This window comes from Stegastes partitus, unplaced genomic scaffold (assembly GCF_000690725.1).
Source record: "Stegastes partitus isolate 25-593 unplaced genomic scaffold, Stegastes_partitus-1.0.2 Scaffold1879, whole genome shotgun sequence".
Lineage (NCBI taxonomy): Eukaryota > Metazoa > Chordata > Actinopteri > Pomacentridae > Stegastes > Stegastes partitus.
Window position 1 is genome coordinate 78,312 of NW_007579610.1, and position 13,480 is coordinate 91,791.

At 42.6% G+C, this 13,480-nt stretch overlaps 2 protein-coding genes across 2 annotated transcripts in view; one reads left to right on the forward strand and one right to left on the reverse strand.

The window, feature by feature from the left end:
• The window catches only part of LOC103372997 (fibroblast growth factor receptor 1-A-like), a 28,088-nt gene extending 20,765 nt beyond the window's left edge, over positions 1 to 7,323 (forward strand). Inside the window, exons 7-17 of the mRNA XM_008302784.1 lie at positions 1,769 to 1,913; positions 1,996 to 2,186; positions 2,271 to 2,416; positions 2,509 to 2,630; positions 2,744 to 2,854; positions 2,946 to 3,136; positions 3,529 to 3,651; positions 3,726 to 3,796; positions 4,730 to 4,867; positions 5,202 to 5,307; positions 6,625 to 7,323. Coding sequence (XP_008301006.1) covers positions 1,769 to 1,913; positions 1,996 to 2,186; positions 2,271 to 2,416; positions 2,509 to 2,630; positions 2,744 to 2,854; positions 2,946 to 3,136; positions 3,529 to 3,651; positions 3,726 to 3,796; positions 4,730 to 4,867; positions 5,202 to 5,307; positions 6,625 to 6,717 — 1,437 coding nt within the window. The 3' untranslated portion in view covers positions 6,718 to 7,323. The remainder of the gene's footprint in view (positions 1 to 1,768; positions 1,914 to 1,995; positions 2,187 to 2,270; positions 2,417 to 2,508; positions 2,631 to 2,743; positions 2,855 to 2,945; positions 3,137 to 3,528; positions 3,652 to 3,725; positions 3,797 to 4,729; positions 4,868 to 5,201; positions 5,308 to 6,624) is intronic.
• A 4,563-nt stretch (positions 7,324 to 11,886) lies between these two features.
• The window catches only part of stc1l (stanniocalcin 1, like), a 3,376-nt gene continuing 1,782 nt past the window's right edge, over positions 11,887 to 13,480 (reverse strand). The window contains exons 3-5 of the mRNA XM_008302786.1: positions 13,341 to 13,448; positions 13,120 to 13,223; positions 11,887 to 12,454 (exon numbers count right to left, since the gene is read on the reverse strand). Coding sequence (XP_008301008.1) covers positions 12,166 to 12,454; positions 13,120 to 13,223; positions 13,341 to 13,448 — 501 coding nt within the window. The 3' untranslated portion in view covers positions 11,887 to 12,165. The remainder of the gene's footprint in view (positions 12,455 to 13,119; positions 13,224 to 13,340; positions 13,449 to 13,480) is intronic.

The window sequence follows — 13,480 nt, forward strand, 5'->3', positions numbered from 1 at the left end:
TTAGGCAACACAAAAGTGATGCAAAATGACAGAAAGGAGACAAAAAGATGACAAAGATGAAAACAAAACAACAAAAACAAGACACAAAACAACACAAAACAACAAAAACAAGACACAAAACGACACAAAATGCCAAAAACAAAGGAAAAACTTTCCCAAAGACCCATTAAACAAAACAAAAGTGACGCAAAATCACAGAAGGGAGACAAAAAAAATGAACAAGATGAACACTAAATGACGACTAAACCAGTTTTACCTCCGTCCTGGTGTCTCAGTCTGAACACAGATGGTTCTGGTAGGTTCTGGAGGTACAACGGTCCTTCCATCGTCTAGAACTGGTTCTGACCAACCACCATCACACATGCTGATACGAGCCTGGAAAGTTTACCCAGAATGCACTTTGTAAAGTTTCAAACTGTGATACATCCCATAATACTGATGCTCAGAGCTGGTTGTTGGTAGACTGTTGTAGGACTCTGTTGTAGCTGCAGGATGGAAACTGGAGACGAATGTTTCATATTTGAGCCGATCATGTGTTTAAAGCTCTGTTAGTTGGTGTCATGTCTTGTCAGCTCATGATTCTCTCTGCTGTCTGGAAACTTTCTGATATGACGTCACTCAGAACTATTTCTTCGTCTTTGTGTACCGTTCAGATTTTTGTTCATACAGAACTTGGTGCTGCTCAGACTAATCGTTTCCTCGTGTGGCGGACAGACGATTTGTTTTTGTTCGACGCCGTCCTTTACCTAACACAAATATTTCCATGCAGCTTTTCTTTTGAAACCAAATCGTTAGTGTTTCTCGTTCTGCTGTAAACATGTGGAACCTGCAGCTCAACAAACTTTAAAGTTTAAAAGAATCTCAAAGAAGCCTTTAATCAGAGGAAATGATGATCAGTTCCCTCGTTCCTGTTTGTACCAAGCAGCAAAACGTCTTCCTTCACATCTCGTATGTCGATTCTTAAATGTGCAGTAAAACAAAATAGTTCTAACTTTACATATCAGAGGTTTTTTCTTACTCGTCTTTCAGCAGGAATCAGCTGAAACACTTAAATCTGAATGATGATAATATCTGTATCATTTCTGATATTAATTTTCTCAGTGCAGTATTAGCTTTAGTTTTAAGTGTAATGTTTAAATTTCTTTAACGTGTGTAATATCACTTTATTAACTCAGCATCACACTTCTTATTTTTGTATTCTAGTTTTATTTTAGCTCATTTATTTCTGTTTTCAGTGATGCATCGTGTTAATATCTCATCGCTTTCCTAGTTTTTAGATCCTGCATTTATTCTCATGTTGCATAATTTAGTTTTTTGAGCAAATATCTTGTAGAATGACCACAGAGAGACGCAAATGACCAAAGAATACAAACAAAACAACTACAAACTGAGACAAAACAACCAAAAAGGACATAAAATGACCAAAAAAGAAGCAAAATCACCATAAAAGACTCAAACTTGCTCAAAATTGCACCCAAAGTGACGCAAAACAACCAAGAGAACAACGAAACAAACACAAAAAGCAGCAAAATGACAACAAAGAGGCACAAAATACATAATATTAGAAGTATATAACTGGTAAATAACTATAAATCGTATCTCAACACATTCACAGTTTGGAATACTAACTGAAGGGATTAAACTAGCAGATAAAGATCATAAACACATCTTTTATTATTCAGTTTTTAGTCTTTCCAGATGTATAAATAAACTTCTTTTTAATCCGACTAGAAGCTTCAACCAGACCAATGATGTGTTTCTGTCTCAGACTGCAGGTCTGAACACGACGGACAAAGAGATGGAGGTGTTGACTCTGAGGAACGTGACTCTGGACGATGCAGGTGAATACACCTGCCTGGCGGGGAACTCCATCGGCGTGTCGCATCACTCGGCGTGGCTCACGGTGGTCAGCGGTACGTCAGACGAGCTTCAGCAGCTTCACAAGGTCATAAAACCCTCTGGCTCTCTGTTGACATTCGTGTCCTCCCTCCTCAGACCTGCCGCCGTCGCCGCTGCCCTCCCAGACCTACCTGGAGATCTTCATCTACTGCCTCGGCTTCTTCATCATCGTCATCCTCACCGCCACCGCCGTCGTCTGCCGGCTCTGCTGCGCCCCGAGGAAGAGCGACTTCAGCAGCCAGCTGGCCGTCCAGAAACTGGCCAAGAGCATCCCTCTGAGGAGACAGGTGAGGACTTACCTGTCCCGGTCCTCCTCGGCTCTTCAGTTCAGACGCTCACTTCTTCTTCTTCTTCTTCTTCTCTCTCGGCAGGTTTCAGTCGAGTCCTCGTCCTCGCTGCAGTCGGGGATGTGTTTGATGCGTCAGTCCCGACTCTCCAGCGCCGCCACCACCATCCTGGCAGGAGTGTCGGAGTACGAGCTTCCCTACGATCCGGTTTGGGAGCTTTCTCGAGATCGGTATGACATTTTTTTTTGACTGTTTCTCTTCTGTGCTGCTCTCTCAGATCTGGCTCTGTGTTTCCTGACCTGATTGTGTTTGTTCTCTTCAGGCTGACTCTGGGGAAACCTCTGGGCGAAGGCTGCTTCGGTCAGGTGGTTCTGGCCGAGGCCGTCGGGATCGACAAAAACAAACCCACTCGCCTCACAAAGGTGGCCGTGAAGATGCTGAAAGGTGAGTGGCAGCATCATGATGAAGCACGGTGGTGGCAGCATCATGATCTGTTCGTCCTGCAGACTGTGATTCGGTGTGATTTCTATATTTTTGATACCTGGCTGTTGTTTCAGCCGACGCCACTGAGAAGGATCTGTCCGACCTGATCTCTGAAATGGAGATGATGAAGATGATCGGCAAACACAAGAACATCATCAACCTGCTGGGCGCCTGCACTCAGGACGGTGAGTCTGGTTCCGTCCGGATCACACTGAACTCTGCAGGTTGTGTTTTGGTAACTGACTGGTTTGTTTGGTTCTGACCCGACCGGAGCAGGTCCTCTGTACGTGGTGGTGGAATACGCCTCGCAGGGGAACCTCCGGGAGTATCTTCGTGCCCGCCGCCCGGCCGGGTTGGAGTACTGGAGCGGGTCGCGGCAGGCGTCGCTGGGCAGCGTGGAGGTCCGAGATCTGGTGTCGGCCGCCTACCAGGTGGCCAGAGGGATGTCTTACCTGGCGTCAAAGAAGGTCAGAGACAGTTTCTGCTGTCAAGTCATGTTGAATTTACATATTTGTTTTAAAAGTGTCTCTATCAGCTGAATGTGAACGTTGCTGCTGCTGTTCATGTTTGAATTTGTGTTTTTGTTTCATTCGTGCGACCCAATATGTCCATTTGGATCTGGTTTTTAGGAAGGATAAGAGCTTAGAAGTTAAAGTGAAAGTGGCGTCAGGTGTGCTGGTTTAAATCCTTAATCGACAGACGCTAGTGATGATGCTGATATCTTTGTGCCTCCCAGATGCACTGTGTCTGTTAAATCTATAAATAAACTAAAACAGAGCAGCTGGCTGTGTGTTAGAGGGAATATAAAAGCTGCTCTATTGGGTTATTTCTTATCTCTTCCACTTGTTTCCTGGTCCAGTGCATCCACAGAGATCTGGCAGCCAGAAACGTCCTCGTCACCGAAGATAACGTGATGAAAATCGCCGACTTCGGTCTGGCTCGAGACATCCACCACATCGACTACTACAAGAAGACGACAAACGTACGACAAAAACAGGATTTAACTTTAATTCACTGAATGTAAATAAAACACGCTGACGTTTCAACCTCCTGCAGGGTCGGTTGCCGGTGAAGTGGATGGCTCCTGAAGCTTTGTTCGATCGTATCTATACGCACCAGAGTGACGTGTGAGTGTCTGAACACTTCCTGTTCTTTTTTATTTAACCTGTTTGTGCTGCAGCGCCCCCTGCTGTGTGGAGGCTGCACAGTCGGTACATAAACAACAAGCTGCTGGTTTTTAGGTGTTTTTAAAAGGTACTAACTGGCTGATATTTTAATAAATGGAAGAATTTCTTTTTATGCATTTAGTATTTCAAGAGTTTCTGTGATGATTACATGACAAAGGACATAGCTGAATGAGGAAACAGCTGCCTAAACTGTCTCACCAGCTGTTTTGTTTCTACCTTTTATCAGATGTTTAACTTTACGATGGTCTTTGAACGCATCATGTAAAAAAACAAAATAAAACAAAAAAATTAGGAGACGTTAGAAAAATTCTAACTGTAATTCTTGGAAATTTATTAAAAGTTTGAGTTCAATTTCCTTCAAAACAAATTAAATTTCTAAAGGCTCCGTTCAAACTCTACCACCATATATGACAAAAATATTGACTTTCTGAAGCTAAAACCAGCAAATCATTCAGATATTTTCTTGTAAAGACGACTGTAACTGCTCTTTAGATATAAACTCAGTCTGCTAACATGCTACAGGGCTACAAATAATTCAATAACACTCATTTTCAGCTCTTTAACTGAGTCCAGTTCCCATTAATTTAATCATATCAGTTACAGACAGCTTGAAATGTGATATAATAACAAATAGCTGCAGATTATTTAATCTCTTCTGGTTTTATTGTGAGGCAGGTGTTAAATTAAACTATACATGGTGTTAAAAAGCCTAAAACTTCACCTATTTTTGGTGGTTCTTCAATGATTTTAGTTCATAAATGTTCTTTTTACCACCAGATAACTTCAGTAAAAGACAGAATTTAGCATTTAAACAGCAGTTAGTTCATGTTTTGGGCTGCACAGATTAATTTTCTTGGTGTTCTGCTGCTGCAGCTGGTCCTTCGGCGTCCTGCTGTGGGAGATCTTCACCCTCGGCGGGTCTCCGTACCCCGGAGTCCCCGTCGAAGAGCTCTTCAAGCTGCTGAAGGAGGGACACCGGATGGAGAAGCCTTCAGCCTGCACCCAGGAGCTGTAAGTCCATCCAGAAAAAAACCATCAAACTGTCCTCAAACAGCATTTAAATCATATAAAACCACATAAACACACTTTGATTCTATTGCAGCTTTAAAAACTCACACTGTAATGTAAGTTTCTTCCTCTCAGGATCAATAATCTGATTCTGATGTTAATTTATTTTCACACGACTTCGATGTTTGAGGACCTAAAAGCTGAGACGAAGCTGATGAAGCCTGTTTTAGTTTCTTGTCCTGTAAATCATCTGTTGTCCAGTTATCTGCTTTCATTTCATGTTTATTTGTCTCTGAGTTAAGATACTCGCGTTAAAGCGTTTCCTGTGTGGGTCCAGGTATCTGATGATGAGGGACTGTTGGCACGCCGTCCCGTCCAGACGACCCACTTTCCAGCAGCTGGTGGAAGATTTAGATCGGACGCTTTCTCTCATGGCCAACCAGGTAACAGGATGTTTATGAAGATTTATATTCAGTAAAACGCACAAATATTAATCGAGTCCAACGTGTCTTTGGTCCTTGGTGAGACTTGAATGGAATGAATGTTCGTTGACGAGCCTCGAGTCGTGTGAGTCTCAAGTTCTTGATGAACCTCAAGTTGCATGAATCTGGAGTCATTCATGAGCTACGAGTCCTGCATTGCGGTCGAGCCTCAAGTAATTTGAATCAAGTCTTTGACAGGTCGGGCGGTGTGTGAATCCCAGGTCGTTCATGAGCAACGAGTCGCATGACTCTGGGTTCTTTGACAAATCTTGAGCTGCAATAGTCTTATCTTAGTGTCCAGCCTTGAGTCGAGTCAGTCTCTCTTTTTTTGTCAAACCTCGAGTTGCTTTGATTGAAGGCGGTTGCCGAGCTTTGCCGTGCTTCAGTCTTTTGTCGCTTACGGGCCTCGAGTTGCATGAATCTGAAAAAGTAAACGTCAGGTCGATGGCAAGCGTTGAGTCATCAGAGCCGAGTCACGCTTGTCTATTGTTACTGATGAGCCTCAAGTTGCATGAATCTGGAGTTGTTCATGAGCTGTGAGTGGCATGAATGTTGGGTTGTGGTCGAGCCTCGAGTCATTTGAGTTTTGAGTCACTGACGAACCTTGTGATGCGTGAATCTTGGTTCTTTGACAAACCTCAAGTTGTGTGAATGTTGAGTTGTTGATGAGCCTCGAGTCACATGAATCTGAAGTTGTTGATAAACCCCAAGATGAGTGACTCTCATGTCACTGACGAGTCTCAAGTCACGTGAATCCTGGGTTGTTGGCGAGCACTGAGTCATTTGAGTCTCTAGTCCTTGACGGTTGCTGAACTTCGAGCTGCTTGAGTCTTCTGTCGTTTACGGGTGTTGGGTTGCGTGAGTCTTGGGAGGTTGATGAATCTCAAGTCTCGGGTCATTGACGAGTCTTTAGTGACTTGTTTTTCAGGTTGTTGATTGAGTTATCAGAGTCTCAGGTTGTTGATGAATCTCGAGTCTCTTAAATCTCAGATCCTCATCGATGTGTCTCGAGTTGTGATTGTGGGATGAGAATAAATCCCCGGGACTCCCCACTGGACAGTGAGACGAGGACAAAATGTTTTCAAGAACAAAAAGTGTTTGTCAGTGACGAGCCGTGAGTCATCCGAGTCTCGGGTTGTTGGTAAAACATCTTGAAGAACTTAAAAGGAGTCCAGTTACCTTCTACTGAAGCTCTGAAGTTTACAGAAGTGTTTCAGTAAATGTAATCAAACAAAACGTCCTGACTGTCTGTTCTGACCCTGTGGTTCTGCCTGTCAGGAGTACCTGGACCTGGCCGTCCCTCTGGTCCAGTACTCTCCGGTCCAGTACTCCTCGGTCGGCCCATCGGTCCGTTCCTGTTCCTCCACATAGTCGCCGTGGGACCTTCCCTCCTTCGTCCCGTTTCCTGAGCAGCGCTTGGCGGCGGCGGCGGTCCGATTCCAGGCCGAGCTGAGGAACTCAGAGGAGCTGCTTCACCGCAGCCTGATGTGAAGAACATCTGGACTGAGCTGCACTGAGCTGGACTCCCCCTCAGAGGCCTCCGGAAACACAACTTCTCCTCCAGAAGGGTGGAAAGACACTGACAGGAGACCAGCTGAGTCCTGAGCATCCAACCGGTGTAAATACTGTAAATACAAGCTCGCGTTGTACAGAAACCAAACTGGATTTATTAGAGACACATGACGGATAAATAAAGTGGACAGAAGACCAGAAAATACACAACAGGATGTAGAAATCAATCTATAAATGTACAACTCACATGACATCAGCAGGAAACCATCATTTATAGACCAACTTCTCCGTTTTCTGTGTGCATTTTATTTATTTTTCCTGTGCCGTGATGTTGTGACGTTGCCAAAGATGATGTTAAAGTCGATGTACAACTTGCACTTATCCTCCAGCAGTTACACAACATGCTTCTCCATGAATGTGTAAAATAACTGATTAACAGTATTAAAACGTTTGTGAATTTTTAAAGCTCTGCTGTGACTTCATGGACGAGATGTTTGCAGATCTGTAGCAGCTGTTTACATCCCCCATCCAGGAGTCACGTAACTGGACGGGATGGAAACACGCTTTAGTTTACATGTTGTTCTGACGGTTTTCTCCAAATGTGGTTAAAGTTTGGACACAGTTTCCTCTGCAGAGCCTGAAGCTGCGTGTTTTCCTCCCCGCGAGAGGAAACCTGGTGTCTCAGGTGATCGTACATCTTGTTCTTCACTCTGTGACATTTTATTCCCTCTGCAGCTCCGGACTCACATAACGTCTGTTATGGTTTCTGCAGCGATTCCTTCCACCGTCTCCTCAGAGATGGGAATCATTTCCAGAGAAAACTCTCCTGCAGATCCTGTGGGAATAATGACAAGTCCTAAATTTAAATGAACAACCAGGTAAAACTCCACAGAAACAGACAATTTAGAGCCTGGATGTTACTGCACAGGAGTCAAACTTGGATATTAGTGAACAAAAAAAGGTTATTTACAAGGAAAAGCATCAGAAATCTGGATGTTAACGGGAAAAAAATGGACATTAACAAAGAAAAATGTCAAAAACTTGGATACTAATGAAGAGAAATGTGAAAAACCTGGATTTTAACACACAAATAGTACTGAAAAGCTCAACGTTGCTGCACAAAAGTCTAAAAAAAACTTGGATATTGACAAACAAAATTGAAGAAAATTCTATACAAGGCAGAAAAATGTGAGAAACCTAGAGTTAAAAAAAAAAGTAAAATAAACCCAAAAACCTGAATGTTAAACACAAAATTGTGGAAAAAGTGGATATTATTGAACAAATATGTCAAACAGACGTGTCATAATTTATGTCACTACTTAAAGTGTAGCAGAAAGTAGAAGTACTCGAGTAAAGTACTTCAAAATAGAAGTAATACTGTCAGTACAGTGTTTGAGTATGAGCCATCCGGCAGCCATCTTGGTAAACTAGTGGAGGTTAATTCAGACTAACGATCTTAATGAATGTAAAGAAACTGTAATAACAAATTTAATCTGTCACTGGGCATTAAAAATGTAATCATCAGTTAAATCTGATCAATAAAAACGCTTTAAAGTTCAGTGGCTTTGCTCTAAAATGAGCTTTTTAAAGTGATTTTCTCCCAACAGCTCAGAGTTTCACCACTTCCTGGTGGAATCAGTGCGACAACATGATTGGCTGAATCTTCCCGCTGCAGCTGTTAGAAAGCAGGTGATTGGCTGTTTTGGGTGAAGGGGCGGGACTTGTGTCAGGAATCGCCCGTATAAAGAACTCCACTAGAAGTCTGTCCAGGATTATTCTTCTCTGTTCGTCTGCTGAAGTTTCTAAAGTTTCTGCCCTCCATCATCCGGTCAGCAGGTGAAGTCTTCCAGGGGTTTGGTTTGTGGACTAAAGCCTGTGAGACGACTTGATGTTTAGCTGTAGACTGTGTGTAGAGCTAATCAGCTAACGTTAGCATGCTAGCATGCTAAACTAAGATGTGAACATGGTGCTAGCGTTGTTGTTGTGAGCACGTTAGCATGTTTAAAGTAAACTGTGCTAAAGTTCAGTCTCACACACTATTAATCTGGTTAATATGTCTTATTATTAAGCCTCTTTGCTTATTTAATTATTTTCAGAAATGAAAACGTGTTTTAAGAACTGCTGGGAGCTAACTAGCTCATATACTGTTGATTTATCTGTTGGTCAGTTAGCGCCGTACCTGTCAAGGTAACCTGAATGATAACGTAAACTAATGTCAAAAACCTGAATATTAACAAACTCAAGGGTCAAAAACCTTAATATTTACGCACATTTGTCAAAAAACTCCATATTAATACAGAAAATTTATTTAAAAAAATGGATATTGTCAAACAAAAGTCCCAAAAACCTTGATATTAATGCAAAGTGTTTATTAAAAACTGCATGTTAAGGCAGTAAAGTATTAAAAACCTGAATATTTATCATGAAAAATGTCAGATACCTCAATGTTAATGCCCCACAGATGTCAAAAACCTGGATTTTAACACATAGAAGTGTTGAAATGCTGCATATTAACACACAATAGTGCCCAAAACCTGGATAATAATGCACAAAAGACTCAAAGTATTGAATTCCAACAAACAAAATTCTCAAAATATTAAATATTAATGAAGAAAAGTGTCAAAAACTTGGATATTAACAAACTAAATGGTCAACACAGTGAATATTTATCCACATTTGTCCTAAAAACTCCATATTAATGCAGAAAATATATTTTTTAAAATGGATATTATCAAACAAAAGTCCCAAAAACCTTGACATTAATGCAAAGTGTTTATAAAAAACTGCATTTTAAGGCACTAAAGTAACAAAAACCTGAATATTTATCATGAAAAGTGTCAGAAACGTCACTGTTAATGCCCAAAAGATGTCAAAACCCGGATTTTAACACAGAAGTGTCAAAAAAAGGAAAATAATGCACAAAGGTGTCAAAATATTGAATTCCAGCAAACAAAATTCTCAAAAATCTAGATATCAATAAGGAAGAGTGTCAGAAACTTGGATATTAACGCAGGAAACGGTGAATAAATTATCACCAACATGTTTTTAGGCAGATGCAGAGACCTGTGGTGTGTTTTCTCAGAGCTCTGTTTTCTCAGAAGCGTCGACCTCTCTGGACTCGGTGATGGACGAAGCCCGACGGAGGTTAATGGAGCCTGAAGGAGGCGAGGAGCTGTGGGTGTTTGTTCAGGACAGATGGCGGACTGAGAACCGCTGAGGATCATTTAACACCTCGACCTCCGACCGGCCGGCCTGAACAAACAGCAGCGTGTTGATCTGGTTCTGACGTCTGGTTCTGCTGCTGCTGCTGCTTCACACGTGTTCCACTGAATTTTCAGGGTCAGCGTCATGAATCCGTCCGTCCTCACACCACGTCAGGGATTCACACCTGAAGCCCACCTGCAGCTCGTTGTCCAATCAGTTGTGTTTGTTGAGGATTCCTCTAGGTTTTTATCACACAACTAGAAATTGTGATCAGATATGAGCGCCTGATGGTTGTGGTTAAATGAAACGATGTTGGCTGAAGGTTTGAACACATTTCTATGTATTTCTATCCTCATGTCTCTGTTTCTCTTTCAATCTCTATGAGTCTTTATCATCTTTCCGTCTATCACGTCTCTTACAAATAGAGGTATGTATTTGCATGTTTGGTTCCTATCAGAGAGATGAATCTTCAAAAACACCTCACAAACATCTAAGTGTCATGTCTTTAACAGTGTTCTCAGTATGTGCATCTGTTGGGACTATTTTCAGCGGCGGATTGATCCTCAACATCTGTGTTGAAAGAAGATCAGAGCAGAGCAGGATGAAACAGTTTATTGATCTTCTTTTCTTTTCTTTTCTTTCTCACAGATGTTCTCATCGGCATCAGTGCTGCCACCGTGTGGTCGCTCCGGGAATGACGAGGATCCCAGCTGCTGCTCACCACTCTGGAAACCTGCTGCTGCTGCTGCTGCTGTGGGTTTTATGACTTCAGGAGGAGATTCAAACCTGTGAGTCGTCTGTTCAGCAGATAAGAAGCTGCATGAAAACAGACGGTGAGTTTCTGTTCGAGGCAGAAAACAGGCAGCAGGACGTTTAACGAGCAGGACGCCACCTGGTGACTGCTGGTGGAGGTGAACACGGAGCACAGAGCTTTAAATCAGTCAAAGTAGGAGCACGAGATGTTAAAAACCCTCTAATGAGACATGTTGGAGGTATTTAGAGGAAATATGGCATGGAGGGAACTACAAGTCAAACGATGTGTTTAAGGACCGTCAGATTCTTTTGGTTTTTAAAGATAAATGGCACCATTTTAGTGATTATAAATAAATAAATAAAAAGATTACATGCCTTTTAAACCTGCTGGTGATTTCGGGGTTAAAGTGTTTATCAGGCAGGAGATTTATTCCTTACATTCATAAAAGACTTGTTTGTGTAGAGCTGCAACGATTAATCAACTAGCTGTGAACTGTCAAATTAAGAAACTATTTGATTAATTTTTAAGGAAAAACACTCTAGATTATCTGACTGCAGCGTCTTTAACGTGAATGTTTCCTGGTTTGTTTCCTCCTCTGTGACAGTAAACCGAATATGACATTTAAAAACGTCGTCCTTGACATTTTCTGACATTTTAAAGATCAAACAGCCGATCGGTTGATCCAGGAAACAGCTGACAGAGGAAATAATGATCAGTTCTGGTTCTGTTTGTGTCTAACAATCATCTGACAGTTTATTTTAACGTCTGAAGATACTGTGAAGCTTTAAACTGGAAACACAAATACTGCTGAGCTACAGTTGTTGTGTAAATCTATTGGTTACTTCTCACCGCCGGCAGTTTCTCTGTGATCATGTCTTTATTTACAGTTGTGGAGCTTTTATTGATTGAATTTGGTTTTAAGGTGGAATTTCCCAAAAATACCTCCAGTATCTGTTCAGTGAAGCATCATCAGCTGGTGAACTTCTAGATAAATTAATTTACTTTCATTTGAATCGATTAGTTTTATTTTGACCTCTTTAGTGCAAGAAACTTCCCCCCCGGAGTCAGAACCAGTGGTATCATGGTTTATTTCTAACACAGAACCAGTCGACAGGTTTATTAAACATTACATACAGCTCAGACCAGCAGGACGAAGTCTGGAGGAGCTTCACGACCAGCGCTGAAGCTCCTCCTGGACCTCCGCTGCTCCTGTCCCTCCAGCTACATAAATACACCAGCCTCATAAATTATTAAGAAAATAAATATGATCAGAGTTAAAACACCTGAATCAGGACTCAGGATCTCCTCGGTACCAATAAGAACACGTTAGTAGTCATGACGACGCCGTCCTATTCGTCGGCTTTAGCTTCCTGCTCGTCCACGGACCTCTTCCTGGCGAACAGGTGGGTCGGGTCTCGGCCCCTGAAGCCCGGCTGGACGTTGAACACCGGCATGTTCCTCCAGCTGGACGGGTTGCTGAAGGCGGTCGAACCGGACCCGGCGGCGCACGGCTTGTTCTGGACGAGCTGCAGGAAGGTCTCCATGTCGGGTCCCAGCCGGGCCATGACCCCGGCTCTGACCGCCGCCACCGTCTGCTCGTCGCAGGCCTGCAGCGCCTGCAGCAGAGTACTGTAGTACCTGCAGCAGGAAGTACTCACAGTTAGGCTGTAAACACACACTGTGGTGGAGCTGTGAGCAGCACGACCCTCTGAACCTGTAGTGGTTTCTGGGTGGTTTGGTCCTGCTCCTCTTTAGTTATTACTGACTGCAGCACCAAGTATCTACAGTAGCATTAGCATTAGCATTAGTGCTTTCACCTAAATGCTTTCACTATGTAGTAAAAGTACGTTTACTAAAGTACTTTATGGTGTATTAGTACTTGTATTTAATCAGTAGATGGTAGATTGTTGTACTGAAAACTTGTCTATTTACTATATTTTTTTACTTTGTAGTGTCTTGTTGTTCTGCTCAACAGTAAACTGAATACCGACACAAATGGTAAAATTATCAACAACTTTTAATTAACTCCAATTGTCTAGTTTTATTTATTTTCTTTTTACAAATGTTAGATTCCCCTGAGGATGAATCCTACTGACTGTCGTGTTTCTTTGACTTTGATTCAAGCGCTACTCTGAGGTCAATATTTACATTTTTAAGGACCAAATACCTGCAAAACTAGCAGCCGGTTTAGTGCTAATTAGCTAAACCTAGCATGCTAATATGCTAAACTAAGAGCACTGGCCTCAGGGAGCCGTGAGCATGACGTGATCTGTTCGTTGCTGATGACAGGTGCGTCTGCTCACCTGTTGGGGAAGTGAGTGGGCACCTGCACCACCTCTCCGATGGCGTCAGGGTTGGTACGGGCCACGGTGCAGATGTCCAGACTGGTGTAGCACTCCTCTTGTACCTTCAATAGGACAAAAACGCCGTGACCAAAGAGTTCAGACGGGAACAGAATGAGGCTAAACCAGAATCAGAACCAGAACCCTCATGTCTGTAAACACAGTCGGAGTTCCTTACGGACCTCAGCGATCATCCTCTGGAAGATGTTGCAGCGGCGGATGGTCTGGAAGACTTTTCCTGTGATGCCCTGAGAGATGCAGTGAAGACTCTTCTTCACAAACGTTTTACCCTGCAGAAGAAAAACTGGTCAGACTGGTGTAG